The 21804-nt window shown below is 43.2% G+C and overlaps 1 protein-coding gene across 2 annotated transcripts in view; it reads right to left on the bottom strand.

Moving 5' to 3' along the window:
• SORT1 (sortilin 1) overlaps nucleotides 1-20841 on the bottom strand; it is a 58756-nt gene extending 37915 nt beyond the window's left edge. For both annotated transcript variants that reach the window (XM_077334230.1, XM_077334232.1), the window contains exon 1: nucleotides 20582-20841. In XM_077334230.1, the coding sequence (XP_077190345.1) occupies nucleotides 20582-20782 (201 nt within the window). In that variant the 5' untranslated portion in view covers nucleotides 20783-20841. The remainder of the gene's footprint in view (nucleotides 1-20581) is intronic.
• Between the last annotated feature and the right edge of the window lie 963 nt (nucleotides 20842-21804).

Below are 21804 nucleotides of genomic sequence, written 5' to 3'. Positions count from 1 at the left end.
CATTTTTCTCAAAGCTTTCCATCCAGTTTACTAGACCAGCCAACGTTTTCTATCCAGTTTACTGGATCAACCACGGCTCAAATCTGCTTTTTCTCAGATGTGGCCATTTTTTGATACAAGCCTCTAGATAAAATCAGGATTCCAAGTTTGGCACAATTCTGGAGGCATTGTCTCTGTGTGCATGTGTGTGAATGAGTGCGTGTATGAAGTGCCATCAAGTCACTTCCAACTTATAGCAATCCTATTAACTACCTCAAAATGTTGTTGTTGTTAGGTGCGAAGTCATGTCCGACCCATCGCAACCCCATGGACAATGATCCTCCAGGCCTTCCTGTCCTCTACCATTCCTCGAAATCCATTTAAGTTTGCACCGACTGCTTCAATGACTCCATCCCCTTCTTCTTTTGCCCTCAATCGCTCCCAGCATTAGGCTCTTCTCCAGGGAGTCCTTCCTTCTCATGAGGTGGCCAAAGTATTTAAGTTTCAAAATAGCCCATTATTAATAACCTTGCTCTGATCTTCTAAACCAGGCTTTCTCAACCAAGGTTTTGTGAAACCCTAGGGATTCTTAACAGTCCTGGAAAAGTTTCGTAAATAAGTGAGAGTTAATTAAATTTGTATATATTTTTTAAATGTGTTAAACATTTATTAGGCGATACAACCATATAGGGTCATGCAAACCCACCCACCCCCTTCCAAAATGGCCAATGATGGACCTGGAAGGGGTGGGAAGGTGAAAGACCATGGGTGGGCTTCCCAACCATATTCTGCATGATCGTGCCACTTCTGGGGTTTCTGGAAGCCTAAAGAATGTTTCTCAACAGTAAAAAAGTTGAGAAAGGCTGTACTAGACCTTTAGAGTGGACTGCTATACAAACAAGGGGTCCACTTCCAGTGCTGTAGCAATATATAGTGACTAGCAATAAAGACCACTGTGCAAAAAAAAATACAGCAGGCTCTAGAAAACTGTTGCTAGTGGAGAGGCTGAGGCAATGAGGATTGATGGCAGTCTGGGAGGGCAGGGAGAGAAGAGACACATATGGCTTGGCTGCATTTTCCTTCCAGCAGTGAGGCCGACCAGAGCAGTATTGTAATTGACCCACAGACACCCGTGCATCGCTGAGGCAGTCAATGCGAGACTGTCAGATGTGCTCAGTTAGAGGCTTTTATTATTATTATTATTATTATTGATTTATTCCGCCACTCCCTGACCAGCAAGGGTGTGTATGTGTGTGCAGAATCCTGAGCAAGAGCTGCAATAAGCCATGAGTGAGGGATATTCCACCAATGTCTGGTTTTGTCAGCGATCACTAGTCAGATTCCATGGACTGCAAGGGATGCTGGTTAAAGGTGAGCTGTCCTTGATCACAACTTCCCTTTTTGTGGGATGAATTCCCAGCAAAGGCAGTGTAATCAGCACAAACGGAATTTGATGTTTTGACTGGAGACAGGTTCCTTCAGTTCTTTTTTTCTGTGGTTGCTTCCACATGGTGAGTCTTCTGTGTTGCTTTCATCAACACATAAAGAAGCATACATTTTGGCAACAATGCTTCCACATGTGTGCCGCCTTCTGTCTTCCAAGTTTCTGCATTTACTCCACACACATGAATACTGAAAAAGACCTTTGCTCTATCCAAATCAGGATTGTCTACTCAGAATCACAGGCAGAGATCTTTTGCATAACATACTGCCAGATGCTCTTAATGAATGATGCTGGGGCTTGAATCTGGAACCTTCTTCATGCCAAGCAGATGTTCTACAGTGGACCATGGCCCCACCCACTCTGGCTCATGGGATGTAGTGGTCTTAGCTTCCATAGTGACTTTCCAGCCTTTTTTTCACACACGCACTGCAGCATATGACTGCCAAGTTCAGACTGGGATACTCCTAAAGGTTTTGATGCCTGGGGATGGCTGGACTTGGGGAGGGGAGGGATCTCAGCAGGGTACAGAACCACAGACTTCATCCTCCATAGACTTTAGTCATTTTCTCCAGGGAAACTGATCTCTTTTGCTTGGAAATCAGTTGGCATTCAAGTAGAGCTCTGGGTCCTACTTGGAGGTTAGCAACCCCACATTGTAGCCCAATAATAGTTTGGTTAAAACGCTGATATAGACAAGGGGCAATAGATCATTATAGTGCTAGAATGCAGCACCGATATACAAATAACATTTTTCAATCAGTCTTGCTGCTTTCCCTCTCCAGTCCTTTCCCAGGCAGTGGACTGAAAACTGCCTGCATCTTGCTGCTTACATCTCTTAACAAAAGGGCTGGAGATTTCATTTTCCCCCACAAAATAAATATTGGGGATTCAGAGGAATTTGAAATAATTAGGAAGTGGCAATAGATTGTTATAATGCTATAGCATTAGAAATTAGTAGTTTACAAAAACACTCTCAAAGCCCTATGGTGGCACAGCAGGGAAAAACTTGGAAAATGGCACCTGTGAGGGAGTGATGCTATGAAATTGTACCAAGGTACGGCATTTCTTTCTGACAATGTAATAAACTGAGAGCTGGTGTAGTGTAGTAGTTTGTGTCAGACCTAGGATCTACAAGAGCCAAATTGGGATCTCTGCCTCCCCATAGAAGCTGAACACACTCTGTCACACTCTCCCAGCCTAACCTACCTCACACAGTGGTGACTGTCAGGATTAAATGAAAGAGGTGAGAACAATACAGTAAGCTGCTTTAGATCCCCACGAGGGAGAAATGGAGGCACAAAAAGAGGTATTAGTCTGTGTTTTTCCACAAAAGTTGGAATAAAGCAGGTATACTGAAGAAGAGGAAAACCTGGAAAGACTATTAGAACATGAGATCAACTGAATAATGAAAAGGCGCTCTGGTTTGGCATATTTTCTTATTAATTCATTTATGAAAAATCCTAGCAGATGGTTTGCAGAGTTGGCCATGCCAGCCTAATGTGACTATTCTAGTTAGACATCAGGAAAAGCTGTTGAAGGTATCCCTTTGTATTCTGCTTGATGAGTGCTTCTTTGCATGGAACTTCTGTGCTCTACTCATTTCTGCAGAGAGGGTGTGGTGTTTTCCATAATGTGTTTTTTATGTGTTTGCCAAAGAGTTCTGCAACCCTGTGTTTGAAGAGGTAGGCAGATCTGCCTCACTGTGAAGATGTAATTGCAAGTAGTAGTATTTACACAGTAATAAACTAAGTCAGGCACTTTGATGCTCCTAGTAACATGGTTGAATTTATGGTGGAAGCGAATAAGTATGTCTACATTGATGTAAAGAATTAAATTTAGCCTTGTATTTTTTTTAGCTATGTATCCTCCAGTATTGAAGGCTGCCAGATTGGGTTAAGAATTCTCACTTGTGTAACATTCTTCTGAAAATTGCTCAGGATACAGCCACATTCTAAGATTGGTATGGGAAACATCAGTATTTTCTACAGCTAATGATTCAAGTATATATGTGTAATATATGTCTCAGCATCTGTGTGTGTGGTTTAAAGATCATGTACATACACTTTGAAGCCTGACCGAACAGGCTTCCCACATGGATGTATTATGATCAAATGCAGGTATACCCAGGAGTATTACTTCCATTCTTGATGCAGAACATACTGATGTAATACGTGGTTTCTGCAGCATTTGTAATGCTAGTACTTCCTTCAGTTACACAACTGTTGTAACCCTGCTTAGGCCCAAGACTGCTTTCTAAAAAACAGAGTATGACATTTTTACTGTAAGTAATTTTAAAGACATAACTTGTACTACTGTTCCTGGAAAAAGGCACTTCTCTTTCTGTAAGACCGATCAAGGGGATACCCATATAAGTGATCCAAAGTGTTCTGTATGCACTGGCTTTGACCTTTCCATTTTCTCATGTTAAAGAAAATACTCACAAAGACATTCTTCAGCTTATAGAAGAAATTACTGCTTCCACTCCATGAACCTGTCCATGCCCTATAATTAGTGACCGCCAGTATGGCACCTGTTGATGTGTTTCATGGTATTCACCTTGTTTCCCAAAGCAGAGTCAATCCCGGTTTTCCCCTTTATCCCATTTGTCCTCTGCAATGCAACAAAATTATATTTGAATACAGGGCAGAATCTTTATCCACAGTTGTGTTCTGCCATTGCATATGTATAGAGTTGCTGTTGCTCATGTACAGAGTTATCAATTTGGTTTTCATCCAAAATTTGTTCTTCCTGTTTGTAGTGAAAAATTCTGAATTCTACCAATGCTTCAACATTTCCCTCTATAATTCTTTTCAGTGATCCCAAGAGCTGCCTAAAAGTGTATATAATGAACCCTGTGGTACCACAGAGCCTACAGATTCATTATGATTTTCACCTAGCTTTTGTTGACTCTCCTAGCTTCTTACACACTTACACAGGAAGTATCACATTTGTGTCTGCAGGAAGCATGCATTTGGAAACAGTTGGCTCCTTCATGGGAGGATACTTGTCAAGGTGGTGATTTTTTGAGTGGCTGCACCTGCATCCCATATCTGCACTCATTTTATGGGCAGTGCCTGTTATGAATGGGATACCTGTGGTGTGATAAGAAATAGTCCTATTCTGTGTTGAAGTTGTAGTAAGACACAAAATTCCATTATATAGAGATGAGTACACTGTGTCAGCATACCATGTGGAAGAGGGGGCTTGAGAAGGAGTATCAGCATCCTGTTTTCATAACTTGGCCATCTGTGACAATGAGATGTCAACCTAGTGGGGGAACAATGCAGAAATCCCCAGTCAGCACCTAGTCATTCCTGCTTGTATCCAAGCTACATTTTGCACATTCCACCATTTTCAGGCCATGAGCAAAACAGCCTAAGATCCTAAGGAAAACATTCATTGGTAACAACTTCTGCAGCGGTTTTGAAGGGTCACTCTTTCTAATTGGTCTGAAAAAGGAGCTCCTTGCCCTGAGAGTCCCTAAAAATATGTGTCCCCAAGAAGCAAGTTTTAATCAGTCTTTGCTAAGACATCTTCTGGGGGTATCTGGGGCTTATCTGTTTCCCAAGGCAGGAAGGTGATCTGAAGACTAAGTGTTCAGTTAGCGAGAAACTTTTTTCTGTAGTTCAGAATCTGTATCTGTTTATGTGTAAAAAATAAGCCTGTAACAATTTATATGCTGGTTCTGAGACGGTCTGGGTTCTCTTTTCCAAGAACCAGCTACTTTAAGCTCACTCCACTGTACAGACAGCCCTTATTCTCTCAGACACACATACAGCCATGTTTGTGGAGTCAAGTATTGCCTGGCATGGGTCTGTCCCTGATAAATCACAAAGTTTCCATAGGTGAAAGCAGGGCAACTACTGAAGGAATATCTCTAGGTTCCCTGAAGGCCGGGGCATGAAAAGAGACTTATGCACAGACACAGCAGCTCCAAAGAGATAATGTGAATCTATAACACTGCCTACTACTAGTTATCCTATGGGCTCTGCAAAGTTGGGGACACCTGTTCTAGGTTGTTAGTTGAGCACTTACCACAGAAACCTATACTTACAGAAGCTCTGCTGGTAGGGAGTTGACTGCTAATCCTCAGCAATAGACCCCCCCATACACACACACACACACACACACACAAAACCCCTAAATTTTGTGTCCTTGTTACCAGCCTTTCAGAGCAACCTGAAATCATTATTGTGGGGAGGCTTCTGAAATACTTATATTATTGCACTTGGAGCTTTTAGGATTCTGTCTTTTACTTGTGAGCCAAGTTTTTTACTTGGGAGCCTGAATTAGAAAGCCATGTTGTTCTTGGACTCCTGTATACATAGCAGAGCCACTGCCTCATCTCATTCTGACAAATATTAACACAGAAAGCACTCCTTTGTAGGAGATGGTAAACAATAGATGCTCACACATCACGTGACAGTCATACACTTTTCATTGCCGCTGTGTGTTCTGGTAACTTTTAAAATGAGAGTCACCCTGAGCTCCTTGAAGGAAGACAGGACACCAGTGTCATCTATGGAAATTCTCAAACCTTTAATATGCTAAACTACTGAGACTTCTCCTTCTGGAAAAATTTCACAACTATGTATCCAGCCTAACCTGAGTTTTAATGTAGTCATAATCAGTGATTGTTTCACCTTTAGCAAGATGGGCAGTGTCCATGGATTCTGGCTCAGTAGACTGATCAGACCGGTTTTCTGAGTTTGTGCAAGTTTCTTGTTCGAGCTACTCCTTCCACAGCTTTTATTTAGCATTTGGATACCTGGATACCTTGTTTGCCATTTAATGGTATTATGGCAGTTATTTGCAAAGAAAAATTGGTAGGTGAGGTGGGAAGTTTTCCCAGCAATGCTCTCCCCGGAATTCTTTTGCATCCTGGTTGTTTTTTTCTGGCCTTCTGGGAAGGAAAGTAAGGCAAAACTGGAGGGACAGGAATTGTATGGAAGAGTTGGTAAGGGCAAGGCACCAGCCTCTGACTCCATATTAGCATTGTAATACAAGCAGTTTAGATCTACTAATAGCTTACTATGTGGGGATCATTATTTCAAAAGAATTTGGTTATACCCTGAGCCCTGAGCCTTCGGGGAGGGCGGTATATAAATCTAAATAAATAAATAAATAAATAAATAAATAAATAAATAAATAAATAAATAAATAAATACAAACAGGGGACACACCAGGAATTGCATGGGGCATATAATTTTTCTCTCCACAGCTATTTTCTCTTTCCTTTTCTTTAAAGCTCCTATAGCATCTTGCCTTTTTCCACTGCCTTCTCTCCTTCCCACACCCACCAGCCAGCTTGTTGTATTGCTTAAGAGCAGTAACTTCTAATCTGGTGAGCAGGTTTGATTTCTCACTCCTCCACATGCAGCCAGCTGGGTGACCTTGGGTTCATCATAGCCCTGACAAAGTGGTTCTCACAGAGCCATAACATCAGGGCTCTGTGAGGAGAGGAAGGAAAGAAGATTTTAAGCTGCTTTAAGACTCCTTTTGTTAGCAAAAAGTGGGGTGTAAGAACAGATCTGCCATCAGCTTTTCATCCTTTCCCTTCCCCAGCTGTCAGGAGAAGTGTGATCCAGATGTATGGTGCCAGCCAGGTTGGGTACAGTTGAACAGGGTGAAACCTGCAAGGACTTATGCAGGGTACCTCACTTTCCCTGTATCCACTTCCCAACACTGTTTTCCATTTTCTCATGTGGCATAGCCTCAACTTTCAGTGTTGTTTTCGCTCCTTCCCACTCACCATTCAACATATTTTTATATTCCCTCCTGCCATTAGAAGTGTATTATTTATTTATTTTATATAAGCCTCTCTCTCACCAGAGGAACCAAAAGCAGCTTACATCATATTCCTCTTTTCCCCCCTCAAAATAACTTTGTGAGGTAGGCCAGACTGAGAATTCACAATTGGCACAAAGTTGCAGAGTGAGCCCCCATGGCAGAGTTGGTATTCAAACTCAGTATTTGAACTCAGGTCTCCCAAATTCTAATTTGAAACCTTAACCATTACACTACACCGGTTTTTGTGCATGGACAGTAGCAAGCAGCCAGCCTGGGGAGTTATGCAAATTACCCTGTAGCATATCACCTGGTGGTTGTTGTTGGGCCAGGCCCTCAAAGGCCAGAACAGTCCTGGAAAGGTCCCCATATGCTCCTCCATGACTTTTACTGTCAGAAACCTTGGTAGGGCAGCGTCCAAATCGAACATTCCAGGCTGACGCAGCCAACACCGCGCCGTGGGAGAGGAGGGGAGGCACAGGCACAGGCACCGGTGCGCAACTCGGCACACACACACAAGTGTGGAGCTCCACACCTGCATGTGTGCGCCGACTGACGTACCGGTGCCCACACCTCCCCTCCTTCTGGAATGGCCAATGTGGATGCCGCCACACACAACCCTAGCTTGAAGGCTGGCAGTACTGTTGGGATTGCCTAACAACAGCCATTGAGAACATTCATTTCTTAAAGCCACATATGCTGCTTCTATCATTTTGAAGGATTTTAAATCTCCAATTAATTTTATTTTTAGACTGCATTGGGGGGTTTTTTCCCTGCAAACCTGGAGCTTTTCTCAGGTTTGTGGGAAAATCTGTCTTGTCTATCCATCCATCCAGTTTGTGAATTTAATTATTCACAAGTGGGGCTCTGTTGAAATTTAAAGATACTGATTTTCAAACATTGGGTGTTTGTGTTTTGCATAAAGTCCAAAGGGATATACTTTGTTTAAAGTTATAAAAGCTTGCTTGTTCCTATAGATATCCTAATGCCCTTGGAGGCACACATTGTTTTATAGCTTTCTCTTAGTGCTGCCTTAAGGGTTGCAGCTCTGGGCTGGGCTGGAGATTTGGAGGTGGAATCTGGAGAGGGACTGCAGTAGAGTACAAACCTAAAGAGTCTACCCCCCGAAGCAGCATTTTTTCCCCAAGGAAACTGATCTCTGTAGTCTGGAGATCAGCTGTAATTCTGGAAAATTTCCAGGCTCAACCTGGAGTTGGGCAACCAAAGTTGCCTAAAAGACAAAGCTGCCTTTGATTTAGATTTTCTTTTCTCACCTTTCCTCTTCTATCACCCAAACAAAAGTCTATAGCCTAGTGATGCCTTTGAGGGGACCTCTCTAAACTATTTTCCTTATCTGACTTTTCAGGTCAACTTTGTCTCCCAAAGTAGCATGCAGCAATGTTCAAAATACAATTCTGGTGGGAAGTGCTGTTTAAAAATGAAAACACACTGCTGCCTTAAGTTTTATGGCACAGACAAACTGGAGATTTAGAGGATTTTAATATGGCAGCCCTAGTCATGCTTGAGGATATTTATAGAAACTTATTTCCCATACTCTATGATATGAGTCTACAGGTCTTATGAAACTTTTCTGGAGCCAATGAGACACAGAGCAAGCAATATCCTTAAATGTGAGTTACTGGCCTTCTCAAATGTAAAACTTTCAGTAAAAGAAAATGTAATTTAGAAAAAAAAACACCATCTCATTTCATTGTAGCGTATAAGTTTGACAGATCAGCAACACTGGCTGGTAAAAGCTGAAAGAAATTTCAGGAAGCTAACACTCATCAAAAACTGCAAATGTTTTGCTGTGTGGCAAGAATGGTTAAGCCACCTGGTTGTTTTGTCCGTTGAGTGTGAAATCTACAGATGTAAAGATAGCAATGATTAAAATACATTGCACGGTATATTTATATACTTTTTATAATTCCTTTCTAAAATGTTTTTATAGAACTTCTCACAAATACTAATGTTTCTATGGTTGATTATTGAGCACATTTTACAAAGTTATGAGAGACTATATGTGACATATTTCTATATAAAAATTCTTTAGTAAAGAGTATACCTCTTCTAGGTAAAAATAAAATTTGTTAAAGTGGCTTATATTTTGTATGTTCCCTGAATGTTTAGAGCAGTGGTTCTCAACGTAGTGCCTGCAGGCACCATGGCACCCACCCACTCCTCATATTTCATTTGTTATTAAATGTATTGACTGCCCCTCCCCGCAAACAGGCTCAGGGCAATTCACAATATTCTAAAAATCGGTTTAAAATACAGTGAAAACAATAAATATATTGTGATGCTCTGTTTTCCTGTTACTTATCCATGTATTTAGTGGTGGGATTTTGTTCCAGTGAGGGAAGGAGGGAGGCCCACGTGATTTTATTTACTTGTTTGGGCCTCAACCGTAAATCTGGTGGAATTCTGCAGCCCAGCAGAACATGAGTAGTTCCATCAGGGCCCAAATCCCAGCTGGCAACTGATTCCACCAGGTTGGAGCCAGGGCCAGATGCACTTCTTTTGGGCCAGGGACCTTCAACGTATTGGCATTCAAATATCATAGTGTTCTTCTAGGCAGCGGTCCGCAAGCTTCCGCTTGCCGCGGACTGCTGCAGAGTAGTGGGCGGAGAGGGTGGCTCGGGGGCCCGCGCACGCGCGGCAGCCCCAGCACAAACGCGCATGCGCGGACTGCCGCAAACGCGCGTGCGCAGCAGTCCACGCATACGTGTTTGCGCTGTCGCCATACTGGCAGCCGCGGCTTCCCCTCCCGGCCCCTCCGGGCTGCGAGCAAATCGGCCACTAAAGTGGCCGATTAGCTTGCGGCTTGGCAAGCTTCTCTTCCCTCCCCTCCTGAAGTGAGAAGCTTGCCGGGCCACGAGCTAATCGGCCGCTTTGGCGGCCGATTTGCTCGTGGCCTGGCGAGCTTCTCGCTTTGGGGGGGAGGGAAGAAGGAGCTGTGGCCTGGCGCCGAGGCCTTCGCAGCCCGGCGCCGGGCCGCGGCCCACGGGTTGGGGACCACTGCTTCTGGGGACCTACCTGGAATGGCGGCCACTGGTGCCCATTAAGTCTTTTTAGGAAGTGAGTGAGGCTGTGTAGGGCTTTTGCCCAGTAAGGTTCCTTAATAGCTATTGAAGAGTTGATTGGCTGAAGTAAAGCTATGGCTGGTTCTGTCATTCTGCGGCTGCACCCACCATGCCACATTAGAATTCTGAAGGTGCCCACAGGCTCAAACAAGATTAGGGATCCCTAATATGGAGTTCAGAATATGTTTTTAACAATGCAACCCAAGCAAAGTTACCATGCTTCAACCCAGTAGATTTAGAAGAAAAAAACTCAGTTTAGGGATAATCCATTAAAATTAGTTAATAGTGGGCTTTTTGCAATTTAAACAAGTTCGCAGTTGTATTTTAATCATTTTATTATTTCTCCAAACATGTTGAGCTTCAGCAATAGATGGTACTTTTTAAGAAGTTTTTTTCTCAATATTCAGGAGATCCCCAGGTCATTATAACCACCAGGGAAATTCCTATAGGGTTGATAGTTCCTGCTTCCATTTGGGCTTGTCCAAGGACTTAATCCTGGAGTCTGAAATCGTGAGGTAACTGAAAGCTCAGCCCTGGCTCTGGGCAGATTACAAAGGCAAGTGTATAACATGCCACACACCGCCTATTAGAACCACAATAAATAACAAAACAAATCTAAATCTAAAACACATATAGAACTTCTGTTCACCACATATTTAGAAGTTTCTTTTAAAAGAAAGACTTTACAATGCCTGTAGTGTTGTAGAGAATTTTGCGGATCCCGTGGAACACTAAAAATAACTTATTTAAGTTCTAGATCAGTAGTTCTCAACCTTCCTAATGCGGCGACCCTTTAATACAGTTCCTCATGTTGTGGTGACCCCCAACCATAAAATTATGCAAATGTTCTTTCACAGAAATTAAACCAAAACTGACCAATGTCATGAAGATCCATTGTTCATGATTGAATATAAATTTTTTTCTGGGGTTTCTCAGTTTAGCTCTGCCTCTTGTCCCACCATGCCGATCTTGCTCATTTCCGCTGCTCCAGACAGATGAACACTCTACCTCAATCTACCCCGCAATGCTGTTGTGTGGATTTCTCCCCCCCCCCAAGCTGTTTGCCCTGCCGCAACCCCTGTGAAAGGGCCATTCGACCCCCAAGGGGTCCTGACCCCAAGGTTGAGAACCACGGTTCTAGATCAAAACAAGCCTATCCTTAGAACAGCCTTTCTCAACTTTTTTACTGTTTAAGAAAGCCCAGAAGTGGCACAATTGTGCAGAATATGATTGGGAAGCATAGCAGTATACACACCCACTTGAGGGCCCTCCCCTTCCAGGCCTATCATAGAATCAGAATACCTTCATTGGCATACTTGCTAGTAAAACAGTGGAATATACATTTAGAAATACAAAGTACCAGCTTTTAAAACAACTTCATCTCATTTGGTCACTAATTGATTCATATACAAAAAAAATTCTCTAGAAACTTCTAACAAAAACGTAGCTATTCTCACAATATGGGTTGAGTTCTCCTCATGCAAGACCTTGCTTACAGCAAGTTTCTCCCAATTTACATTTCTTAAAATAGTCTGAAAGGGGCTGACGATAGCTTGAGTATTTAACACAGTCAAATGGTATGTGGGCCAGAGTATTTGGCACTCTACTCCCATGAAAGCACCGTCTTTCCTGTAAGGGAGTTTGTAAAAATCAACCTTTTACTACATTTGAGAGAGTGATATTAAATTGTGCTCAAGGTAAGTCCATCATTGGCCATTTTGGAAGTGGGAGGCGGGTCGACATGACCATATACAGTTATATCACCCAATAAATGTTTGATACATTTTAATAATATATTAAAAATTAACTCCCACCCATTCAGGGCCATCAAGAAACCCCAGGGAAACCACAGAGAAAGCCTGGTCTAGTGAATTTCTGCCCTATCCCACCAGCAGGAGTTAGCTGTGTATTACCATTTTTTGAACTTGTAAAATTTGCACCAAGTTAGGCATCTGCACATAACTTACTCCTCTTCCACACATCAAAACCAAGAACATTTATATTAAAAGTCTCATACATGTACCACATAGCGAAGCATATGAACAGTGGCTAGTCACTTCAACTACTATTGTCATGAAATATACAATGGGAACAGATGTATAGTCAAAAGAAGATAAAGATGACCACTGAGCATAGCTGTGACAAAAGGCATGTGTTTTATTTGAAGATTGGGAGATGTTCCAAATGATAAAACTTACTGACAGAACCAATATATATGCCTGCATCTTAAATCAGCTTCAGCAGCAAAATACCAGAAATTGAGATATCAGAGAATATCTCATGTGTATATGTAACATTCAAGAAAAGAATGAACATCTAAACCAATTCATTCATTCATTCTATTACATTGGTATACTGCCCTCTCCAAGGCTGAGTGCAGTTCACAAAGAACTAAACAGAACAGTGTATCAAACTCCCTGATTATAATGAATAAATTATAACAGTAACAGTAATAACAACAATAAACAATGAAAATAACATTCTAACACAGTAAACAATCCAACAGACACATGATTGGTCAGATCTGTCACATGGGTTCAAGGGAAGGAGATTTGGGGCCCGGTAGATGTTGTTTAGTTTTGGTCGCTCAACCAAATGCCTGGTGGAGGAACTCCCTTTTGCAGGCCCTGTGGAACTGTGTTAGTTCTGCTAGGGCCCTGATCTCCCCTGGGAGCTCGTTCCACCAGGCGCAGGCCAGGACAGAGAAAGCTCTGGCCCTGGTTGACTTCAACCAGACTTCCTTGGGGCCATGGATCACTAGTCGTTTGGAGGTGGCAACCACAGAACTCTTAGAGAGGCATAGCAGAGAGGCGGTCCTTCAAGTACACTGGGCCCAGACTGATCCAGAATTTTACTGGTAGCCAGTGCAGTTGTTGGAAGATGGGCCAGATGTGGGACCTCCATGGTGTTGCTGTGAGGACCCTGGCAGCCACAGTCTGGACCAGTTGCAGTTTCTGGATCAAAGTTAAGGGTAGACCTGTGCAGAGAGAGTTGCTGAAGTCTAGCCTAGATGTGACCGCCACATGGAACACTGTGGGAAGGTGATCCAGGGCTAAATAGGGCTCTAGTAGTTTGGGTTGGCGAAGGTAGTAGAAGCCCAGCCATGCTACTCTTGTGACTTGTGCCTCCATGGAGAGGGAATCATCCATGATTACGCCCAGGTTCCTGGTGGAGTGACCCACTGATAGCTGCACACAGTCCAGGTTGGGCAGACATGCTTCCTTGCTTGGACCCTTCCTGCCCATCTTTGAAGGACTGAGCTTCAGACAACTCTGCCTGAGCCAACATACTTCCAGGCAGCTGGCTAATGCTTCTGGGGGAGAATCAGGGTGGTCATCCATCAGGAGGAAGGGCTGTGTATCATAATGGTGACAACCCAGCCTGAACATCCATACCAGTTGAGCAAGAGGGTGCATGAAGATGTTAAATAAGATTGGAGATTGGACTGCTCCTGTTTTTGTTTGTTTGTTTTTTTTCTTTTCATGATATTGTCAAAAAGACTGAGGATGATTTAATACATATATATTCTGGTAATACCCTGCTGCCAGTAGTTTGCACACTCCACCATGCAGAGAAGCACTTCTGTGTAACAGTATACTATGGCTGATGTTACCAACACACAACAGACAAGCGAGTAAAAGATTTCAGGGGAATTAGCTCTCCTACCCCAACAGGCCATTACTAAGATCTCAGTGTGCCTCTGCCCAAGCTGACTGCTTTGCATCCTCCCACACTCACCCACTTTATGCGACCAGAATGTAAGGAATCTCAAATATATCTTCTATAATAGTCACATTATTAGGAATAACCACACCACACATCAAAATAAAATTAGCTGCTTTAAACAGGGGAGTTGGCGGAGCTTCTAGCTTCTTGAGGCATGTAGCTGAAGAGTAATTTTAGATAGCAGTAAAACACATGGTGAGCAAATTTCTCTAGTTCATTTTCAAAAAGAGCTTTAAAGAAAGAAGTATTGAAATAATAAAAACTGGCAACAAGTTCTCAAAATTGAAACATGAGGAAGAACCATGCTCCACCATAACCCCCAATGTAGAGATATGAAGGGGGGGGGAGAAAAATTCAAGTTGGAAAACATTTGTTGTCCCCCCCCCCCATTTTTCCCCAGTAGGAAAAAAACTGAAATTTGGAGGGAACTGAAAGAATAATTTGAACTATTTTCTGTTTTAAAATGAGAGGAATGCTTAGGACAAACTTTTCTTCACTAAACAGAAAAAACAGCAAGTTTTGGAGATCACTGAAAAACTTACAAAATAAGTCGCTTTTCAATTGAGTAAAATATATTAAAAGGCAAGTTTGGCTCTAAAAATGAATGCAAAATTGTATATAAAACACTGTTCAGCAGTTCCTATAAATACTGCAGATATATGCAATATATTTTCAATAGCATATTTATTGTTCAAATATGAATTATTTTGGCAACAATTAATATGGTATATTGTGATGTATTTAATGATAATACATTATTCAATAATGTGCTTTTAGTATTATACAATTACTAGCAAGAAAGCCCATTGCATTCCTGAATGCACTAGCAGGTGCGGCCAGCAAAAGCGGGTAAAGGGGTGGGACGTACCTGAGTGGATGGCGGTGTGTGGGGCGTCACGGGGGCTAGAGACTGCAGGGACAGGGCAGAGGAGGGTGACGGGGTGGGCACCACATGGGGCAGGCTGTGCGCTGCTGCCCAGCTGGAAGGATGGCACAGTCTGGGAGTGGGCAGCCATGCAGGTTGGGCAAGTGAGGGCCCTGGCTGCAGGTTGAGGTACGCAGCAAGGGTCTGGCAGTGAGGTGGAGCAAGTGCCTCACTGCCAGGCAGGCTGTTGGTGAGTGCATTGCAGGGTTGCGGGGTGCCGTGGATGCTGTGCCAAGGCTGTCGGCTGGCTAACCTGCATGGCCGCCGTCTCCAAGGCTGGGCCGCCCATGCAGCCATGCAGCAGCAGCCAGCAGGGAGGGGAGCGAGGCTGGGCCCAGGAGTTGTGTGGCAGCGAGGCTGGGCGAGCAGCTAGTGCACGTATCACAGAGGTGAGCGCTATAGGGGCCAACCCAATCCGGACATGCCCAGCTTTGCTGGGTGCGTCCGGATTTGGCCGCTGGAGCAGCGGAAGCACTCGACAGACAGGGGCTTCCTTTCTCGGACAGCCCCTGGACAGTCGGCTCTTGATCCGGACAATGCTGCCCTGATGGCCCTTTCAGAAATATAAGAGGAACCTGTGGTAAGGATAACTTGACTCATAGCCCTACGTATTGTAAATGTATGAGGGTGTTTCTGTTCAAATAATATACTTTTTCATTTACTACAAAATGTGTCTACCAACTTCAGTTCTTATTTTTTTCTTCTCAGATGGCAAAAATTAAGGTTCAAGTATCAGGGTGCAGCAGTTTTCAGCTCTCTACTATTATTTTTTTAATGGAAAGCTAAAAAATTACACTATTAAATTACATGATATCAAATATGACTTTATATTCTAAGTTCTAAATGATGCATTTTATGTTGTTAAATCTGTAAAATAACTTTAGATTTTATATGAGAGCAGTGCATGGTTTGGGTTTGTGTTTATCTCTAAGTACATTCTTATGCATTGCTGCCGTAACATAAGAATCCAACCAGCAATATTTGTTATAGATGTTGCTTTTTTTGGATCTATAAAGCACTTGAAAGTCTTTCTCCAATCCCATAACAAAGGGAATAGACTGAAATCTCTCTTGTACAAGAAACTGTAATGGTGCAAGGATGATCCTGATGCTCTTTAAAGGAGGGATATAGAAATCACATTATTTGATCTAAAACTCAAATGAGAAAGCTGCATGAGAGAGGCCATATTTTAAATGAGCAAAAGTCTTTAAGTACAGTGACAAGGCTCATACTGGCTCTCTAGTCTCCAACAGATACCATCTCTTCTATCACAGATAGCAAGGACAAAACAGATGCTACAAACAATTACACGTTCTTCCTTGTTCTGAGACACCAAGTTCTTGTGGGGCGTTTATTTCAGAGAAGCCTAACACTAAATAGAGAACAAACAGGAAGTTAAAAACCGGGAGGCAAGGTAACCTCACACTACTTTCTGGCTCTGTGACAGGTTTGATGAAGTATATTCTGAGCCTTCCAAAAGAATTGTCAAAGAGCGATTATCATTGAATGTTTTCAAAATAGATTCTCAAAACATTTAAGATTTAAAAGGAGACACCTTTAGCGCAAATTTACAAAATCCCCAATTCAGTGTTTGAGCTACATCAGATACCACATGTTGATTCCCAGAGGGTTATTTACCCTATCAGGTTTTAATGGAAAGCACAACAGATTAAATATGTATTGAATATTTAATATTGTATTGTTTGAGAAATTTTGTAGCAGAGAGAACACGGAAAACAGGATAGGAGTTTCATCGGACTGTGAGTTTCATCGGGCTGGGAGGACCAGCATGGAATCAGCAGAAGTAAAGGAACATACACTAGATGGGTAGGGATTGTTGATTTTCATATTGTTTAATATTAGATATACTCTGAGGTTTCAGACAGGTTTCCTAAATAGTATTTTTAAGCCATCCTGACTGTTCTGTGGACTAAGAGTAAATTTAAATAAGCAAGCAAGTAGAACTAAAGATAGAATATATATGATGGGTCAAGGATACAGACTGTCTGCTTACATTCAGAAACCTGCTAAATTCAGAAACCTCTTCTTAATATTTTGTTATATCAATCATAATAAATAATTTCTCTCTGATTAAGTGGCTTACCACTAAAGATTCACTCATGCAATATTACTTAGAACTAATTTAGAACTAATGCATCCTGATTGGTACTAAGGAATCTTAAATCATGGCCCCTTAAAACATACCTTTTCCTCTCAAGAGTTCATGAAAAAACTCCTCTCAGGAGTTCTTTGGAATTCATGAAAAAAACAAATGATATGCATTGGAAAATATACATTTACAGATTACTACAAGTTTCCATTGGCCTAGTATGTTTAAAAATCTCCACATTGTTGGGGGCTGAAGCATCTGGAGCACACAACATTGACACCTTTGTCTGGTGCGGAGTCATGAGAAATCACTGAACTGTTATACAATTAAAGTCCTTGGAAAATTAAAGATCACCCTATTGAAAAAGGGGCTCTCAAATTTTTTATAAGCCTCTCTGTAGTACTTTCCTGCCCTTAGTGCTGAGGCAAACAGGTTAGCACAAGGGAATGAGGATGATAATAACTTGAGACTAGCCACTGTAGAAGTAAAAAGTTTACTGAAGGGACTTAGGGAGCGCAATGGGGAGAAAAGGTTTGGCACTCTGCATCCCAGCTCAATCAAGAAACAATGGAGGGTGCTTATGACTGTCCTGGTAACAGTATGTTCTTCCCTGTAAAAATGGTTGACTTGATACAAAAGGAAAACCAACCTTCTAACTCTAGGGAGGCCTATTGCTCTTTTGAAACCCCAGCTGTAAAGGGATTAGAAGCAGGCAGAAATTAATTGGCCCTAGAATACCTTAGGAGGTACATGAACAGGGTAAATTCAGGTGAGTTATCTACTACTATTACTATTTATCATTTATTTAGAGCCAATAGTGAGCTAGATGCAGAGGCAATACAATACCCAGAAAGCTTATAACCAAACAGCTAATCAACACAGCTTTTATTTCACTAACAAAACATGCCTGAGCAGGCAATTCTGCACCCAGGGGTTCCAGTCCCCCCCCCCCAAATCACAGGTTTTTTGTGGACACTTGACGCAGATTTCCTCCTACCACTGAACAGATCTATGTAGGAAAAAATAACTGCTTTTTCCAGGACACAGCCCACAGTACAGATTACGTACAACAGTGCTAAACTGAAAGTGCAGGCAGTTGCCTGTGGCTATTATGACCAATATGAATGAAACCAGAAAACACCACATGTCATACATAAGTGTCATAACTTCTCCAAAATGTTTATGAACATGAATATGAAGCATTCACACTCTGAGGGTTTTCAATGCTTATTGTAATTGCCAACATACCCAACTAAATGGATTCATTTTAAAAGTATGCCAAGCAAACACGCCAAAGAAAGGAGGGTAAATATCCCAATATCATCATGTATTGATCAACACAAGTACTACCAGGTACCAGCCCCAGTTGCAGAGGACAAGATTAAGGCCACAGCCACTCACTGACCAGGACAGCACAGTCTTCTGGGTATATACAGCACTTAAAGGACTAATTATATGTACCATGCTAGCATTTAAAACTGAGCCCTGACTCTACTGTTTAAAGGGGAAAGCCACTTTGGTAGGAGGAAGTATGGGGCAGAGAAGGGGTCTTTGAGCATATGCTGAAAAGGTCGCCGGTTCCAAGTCAAGTCCCTGGTCCATTTTTTCTCACACTGGGTTTTAAACATGTTTCTAAAAGCAAACCCATGTTCCTAATCCTGCAAGAGGAAAAAGCTTTTGGATGGGAAACAGAGAACTGGAAACAGGGAAATAGTTAAGCATAGTGGTTCCTCAGCTCCATTTTTTCTTTAAAAAACAACAACACCCGTGTCAGGATATAACTACAGGCACATGTCCACTACTAATGTTTATTGCTTCTAAAAGTTAGGTGTTACCTCAACGTGCTTCAGTGCAAGACAAAATAAAATGAATGAGATTAATTAAATATGAGAAAGGAAGAAAAAACTTTTATCAGGCACCTGAAAACATGGAAAGAGGTGTCATGAGGTCCAAAGTTAATGTGAAAAAAGCTACAGTAGAGTCAGAAATTAAGAATGTAATCTTGGTTCATAGAGGACTAAGCAGAAATTCAAGAAGAAATAGCTAAGCAAGCATGAGAAATACTAAAGAAGGAGAGGTGGGATCAGACAAAACAGTAGTGCCGACCTCTTAACTGATGGCTACAAAGTGAACTTGAAGAATTCAGGATTTCTTAAAGAAAGAGTTAATGGGTTAAAAAGAATGAAGAAGTAACAACCTGAGACTTTTGCTAAATTCTAAGAGCAGATAACTGGAAAAGATAAACGCTATTACAAAGCAATTTTAGCACACACCTTTCTATTTTAGACATGGCAGGTCCTACTCAAGTCAAATTAAGATAGTATAGAGAGTTCTTTGCATCTAAGAAAAAAACAAGAAAGCCCCACTCAGCTAAAATCTATATCCTAGCTCATCCTAGTGAGAGAGGGGTTGTATGCTCAGTGCCGTTTTGAGCATGGATTCATAGAGTTCATCATTTGATGAAGCAGTTTTATGACTAGTTCAGCACAGCAAACTAACCAAATAACTTAATTTAACTGACCCTCCCAACAGTTTGGTCATTTTGTAAGTTTCCTACATGATGGGTGGATTCCGGTGGCCAGTTCTTTGTTTTCACAGGGGCTTTAATAGTCAATGAATGCTGCCTAACAAGTGGAACTAGTTTTCCTGAAGTTAAATTCAAAACACCACAGACTCCACAGCCAGCTCTCACTGGACAAGGCAAGATATATGCAGTTCGTCTAATGAACACTGATTACAGAATGCAATAAGCAGCAAGCACTTGTTAAAAAATAAAACTCCTAGATCTAAACAACCAGAATGTAGAAATCAAGACTTGGGGGTGAGGGAAATGTTCTCCTCCATCCACAATAGCTCATGAACACTTTATGTAAAGCACCACATAGCCCATCTCAGTCCACCAACTTCAGGTATCTTCACACAACCCTGGATACTGTGGCAGCAGAGGAAGTCAGATGAATGTCAATCCCCAGCTACAGTACACAGCACCCCAGCTTGTAACACACAAAGCCTGCTTGGGGGAATGAACTATAACTACTCAGTGCGTTCAAAAGGTCGCACAAACCAACTCAGATTCAAGTGGATAGCCGTGTTGGTCTGAAGTAGCACAACAAACTTGAGTCCATTGGCACCTTCAACCCAACTCAAATCCTGCCTGGGCATGGTTGCCTTTGCACAGCCAACCTATACTTTGGTAACCACATGCGAGTCCCCCCTCGATACGCCAGCCTACATCTCTTATCAAACCACAAAGCCTCGGGAGGCATTTCTATCAGGGGCAATGCGACAAAGACGGCCCCCGAACCCCACAAGGCACAGCGCTGCGCCCACTCAGATGCACCGTCTCACAGAGGTGGTGCTGTCTCCTGGGCTTGCTCGGGGTAGTGTCCACCTCCCGAAGTCCCGACGATAGTCCCGGTCCCTCAGGCACCCTGAACACCCCTCTGCCTGCCTGCCACGCACACAGGTGCGCGCCGTCACTGGCGCCCGCCCGCCCGTCCGCCCGCCGCATCGCGGGTCTTTCTCACCTTGTGGGTGTTGTTGCCCAGCACCTTCGCAAAGTCAAAGCCGCCGCCCCGCAGGTCGCATCCTGCCTGGGCCGGCTCCGACTCAGCCCCCCGCCGGAACCGCAGCCCTCTCGTCCCCAGCCCAGCCGCGCGACTGAAGCCGCAGAGCAGCACCGCCAGCAAGCAAAGGATCCCGGCACGCATCAACCCCGACGGCTCCATCGCCAACCAACAACAACCCCTGAGCGCAGCCCTCGGAGCTCCGGGAGGGCTCAGCCGCCGCCCCACCCACTAACGCCTCCATTGGGCGGCCCCTGGAGGGTATGCTAAACTCATTGGCCGATGTCGATGTCGATCTGATCGTCCCGCCTGCAATACCCACCTTCTCTTGACAGCTTCTTTCCCATTCGTGCAACCGCCCAGGCTTCTGTTTTCTAACTGGTTGCCTGGGCTGCTCATCATCATATAGTAGCCACCCTGTCCCAGTTTCCAACAGTCATTGGGTGGCCACATACCGGCCTTCTCTTTCATACCTTCTAGTTGGGCAGCATCACCCCACTTCCAAACGCGTCTTGCCTATTGGCCAATCGCTTCAGAGGGCTGTCCTTTAACAAGCCCCGCCTCCCAAACCTAGTGGAGGTTAGGGGTTGCTTTCCAGCTGGTAGGATGCTTTGAGTTCTCAAAGGAAGCGTTTTTTCACGGAAGGCCTCTTCCAGTTCATTCCGTGACAGGATAGATACGGCTAAAGACGCTTCCCCTATTTCTTATTGGTACATGCTTGTCACAGCACTTGCCCATATAGACTCCACTTGCGAACAGTTCAGTCTGAAGCAACATTGTGGGCAAATGTGTTGCAGTCCTCTTCGAAAATTGTACTCGTTCGATTTCTAGATTCCTGCTGAGCTTCCCACAATAAAGGAAGAAGAAGAAGAAGAGTTGGTTCTTATATGCCGCTTTTCCCTACCCGAAGGAGGCTCAAAGCGGCTTACAGTCTACTTCCCATTCCTCTCCCCACAACAGACACCCTGTGGGGTGGGTGAGGCTTGGAGAGCCCTGATATCACTGCTCTGTTAGAACAGTTTTATCAGCGCCATGGCAAGCCCAAGGTCACCCAGCTGGTTGCATGTGGGGGAGCGCAGAATCGAACCCGGCATGCCAGATTAGAAGTCCGCACTCCTAACCACTACACCAAACTGGCTCTCTGCCCGATAAAACAAATGTCCAGCTGTATCTTAAAAGACTAG

This window comes from Paroedura picta, chromosome 4 (genome assembly GCF_049243985.1).
Source record: "Paroedura picta isolate Pp20150507F chromosome 4, Ppicta_v3.0, whole genome shotgun sequence".
Classification (NCBI taxonomy): Eukaryota; Metazoa; Chordata; class Lepidosauria; order Squamata; family Gekkonidae; genus Paroedura; species Paroedura picta.
Note: the sequence above shows the minus strand (reverse complement) of the source record. Positions and strands in the feature narration are given on the sequence as shown.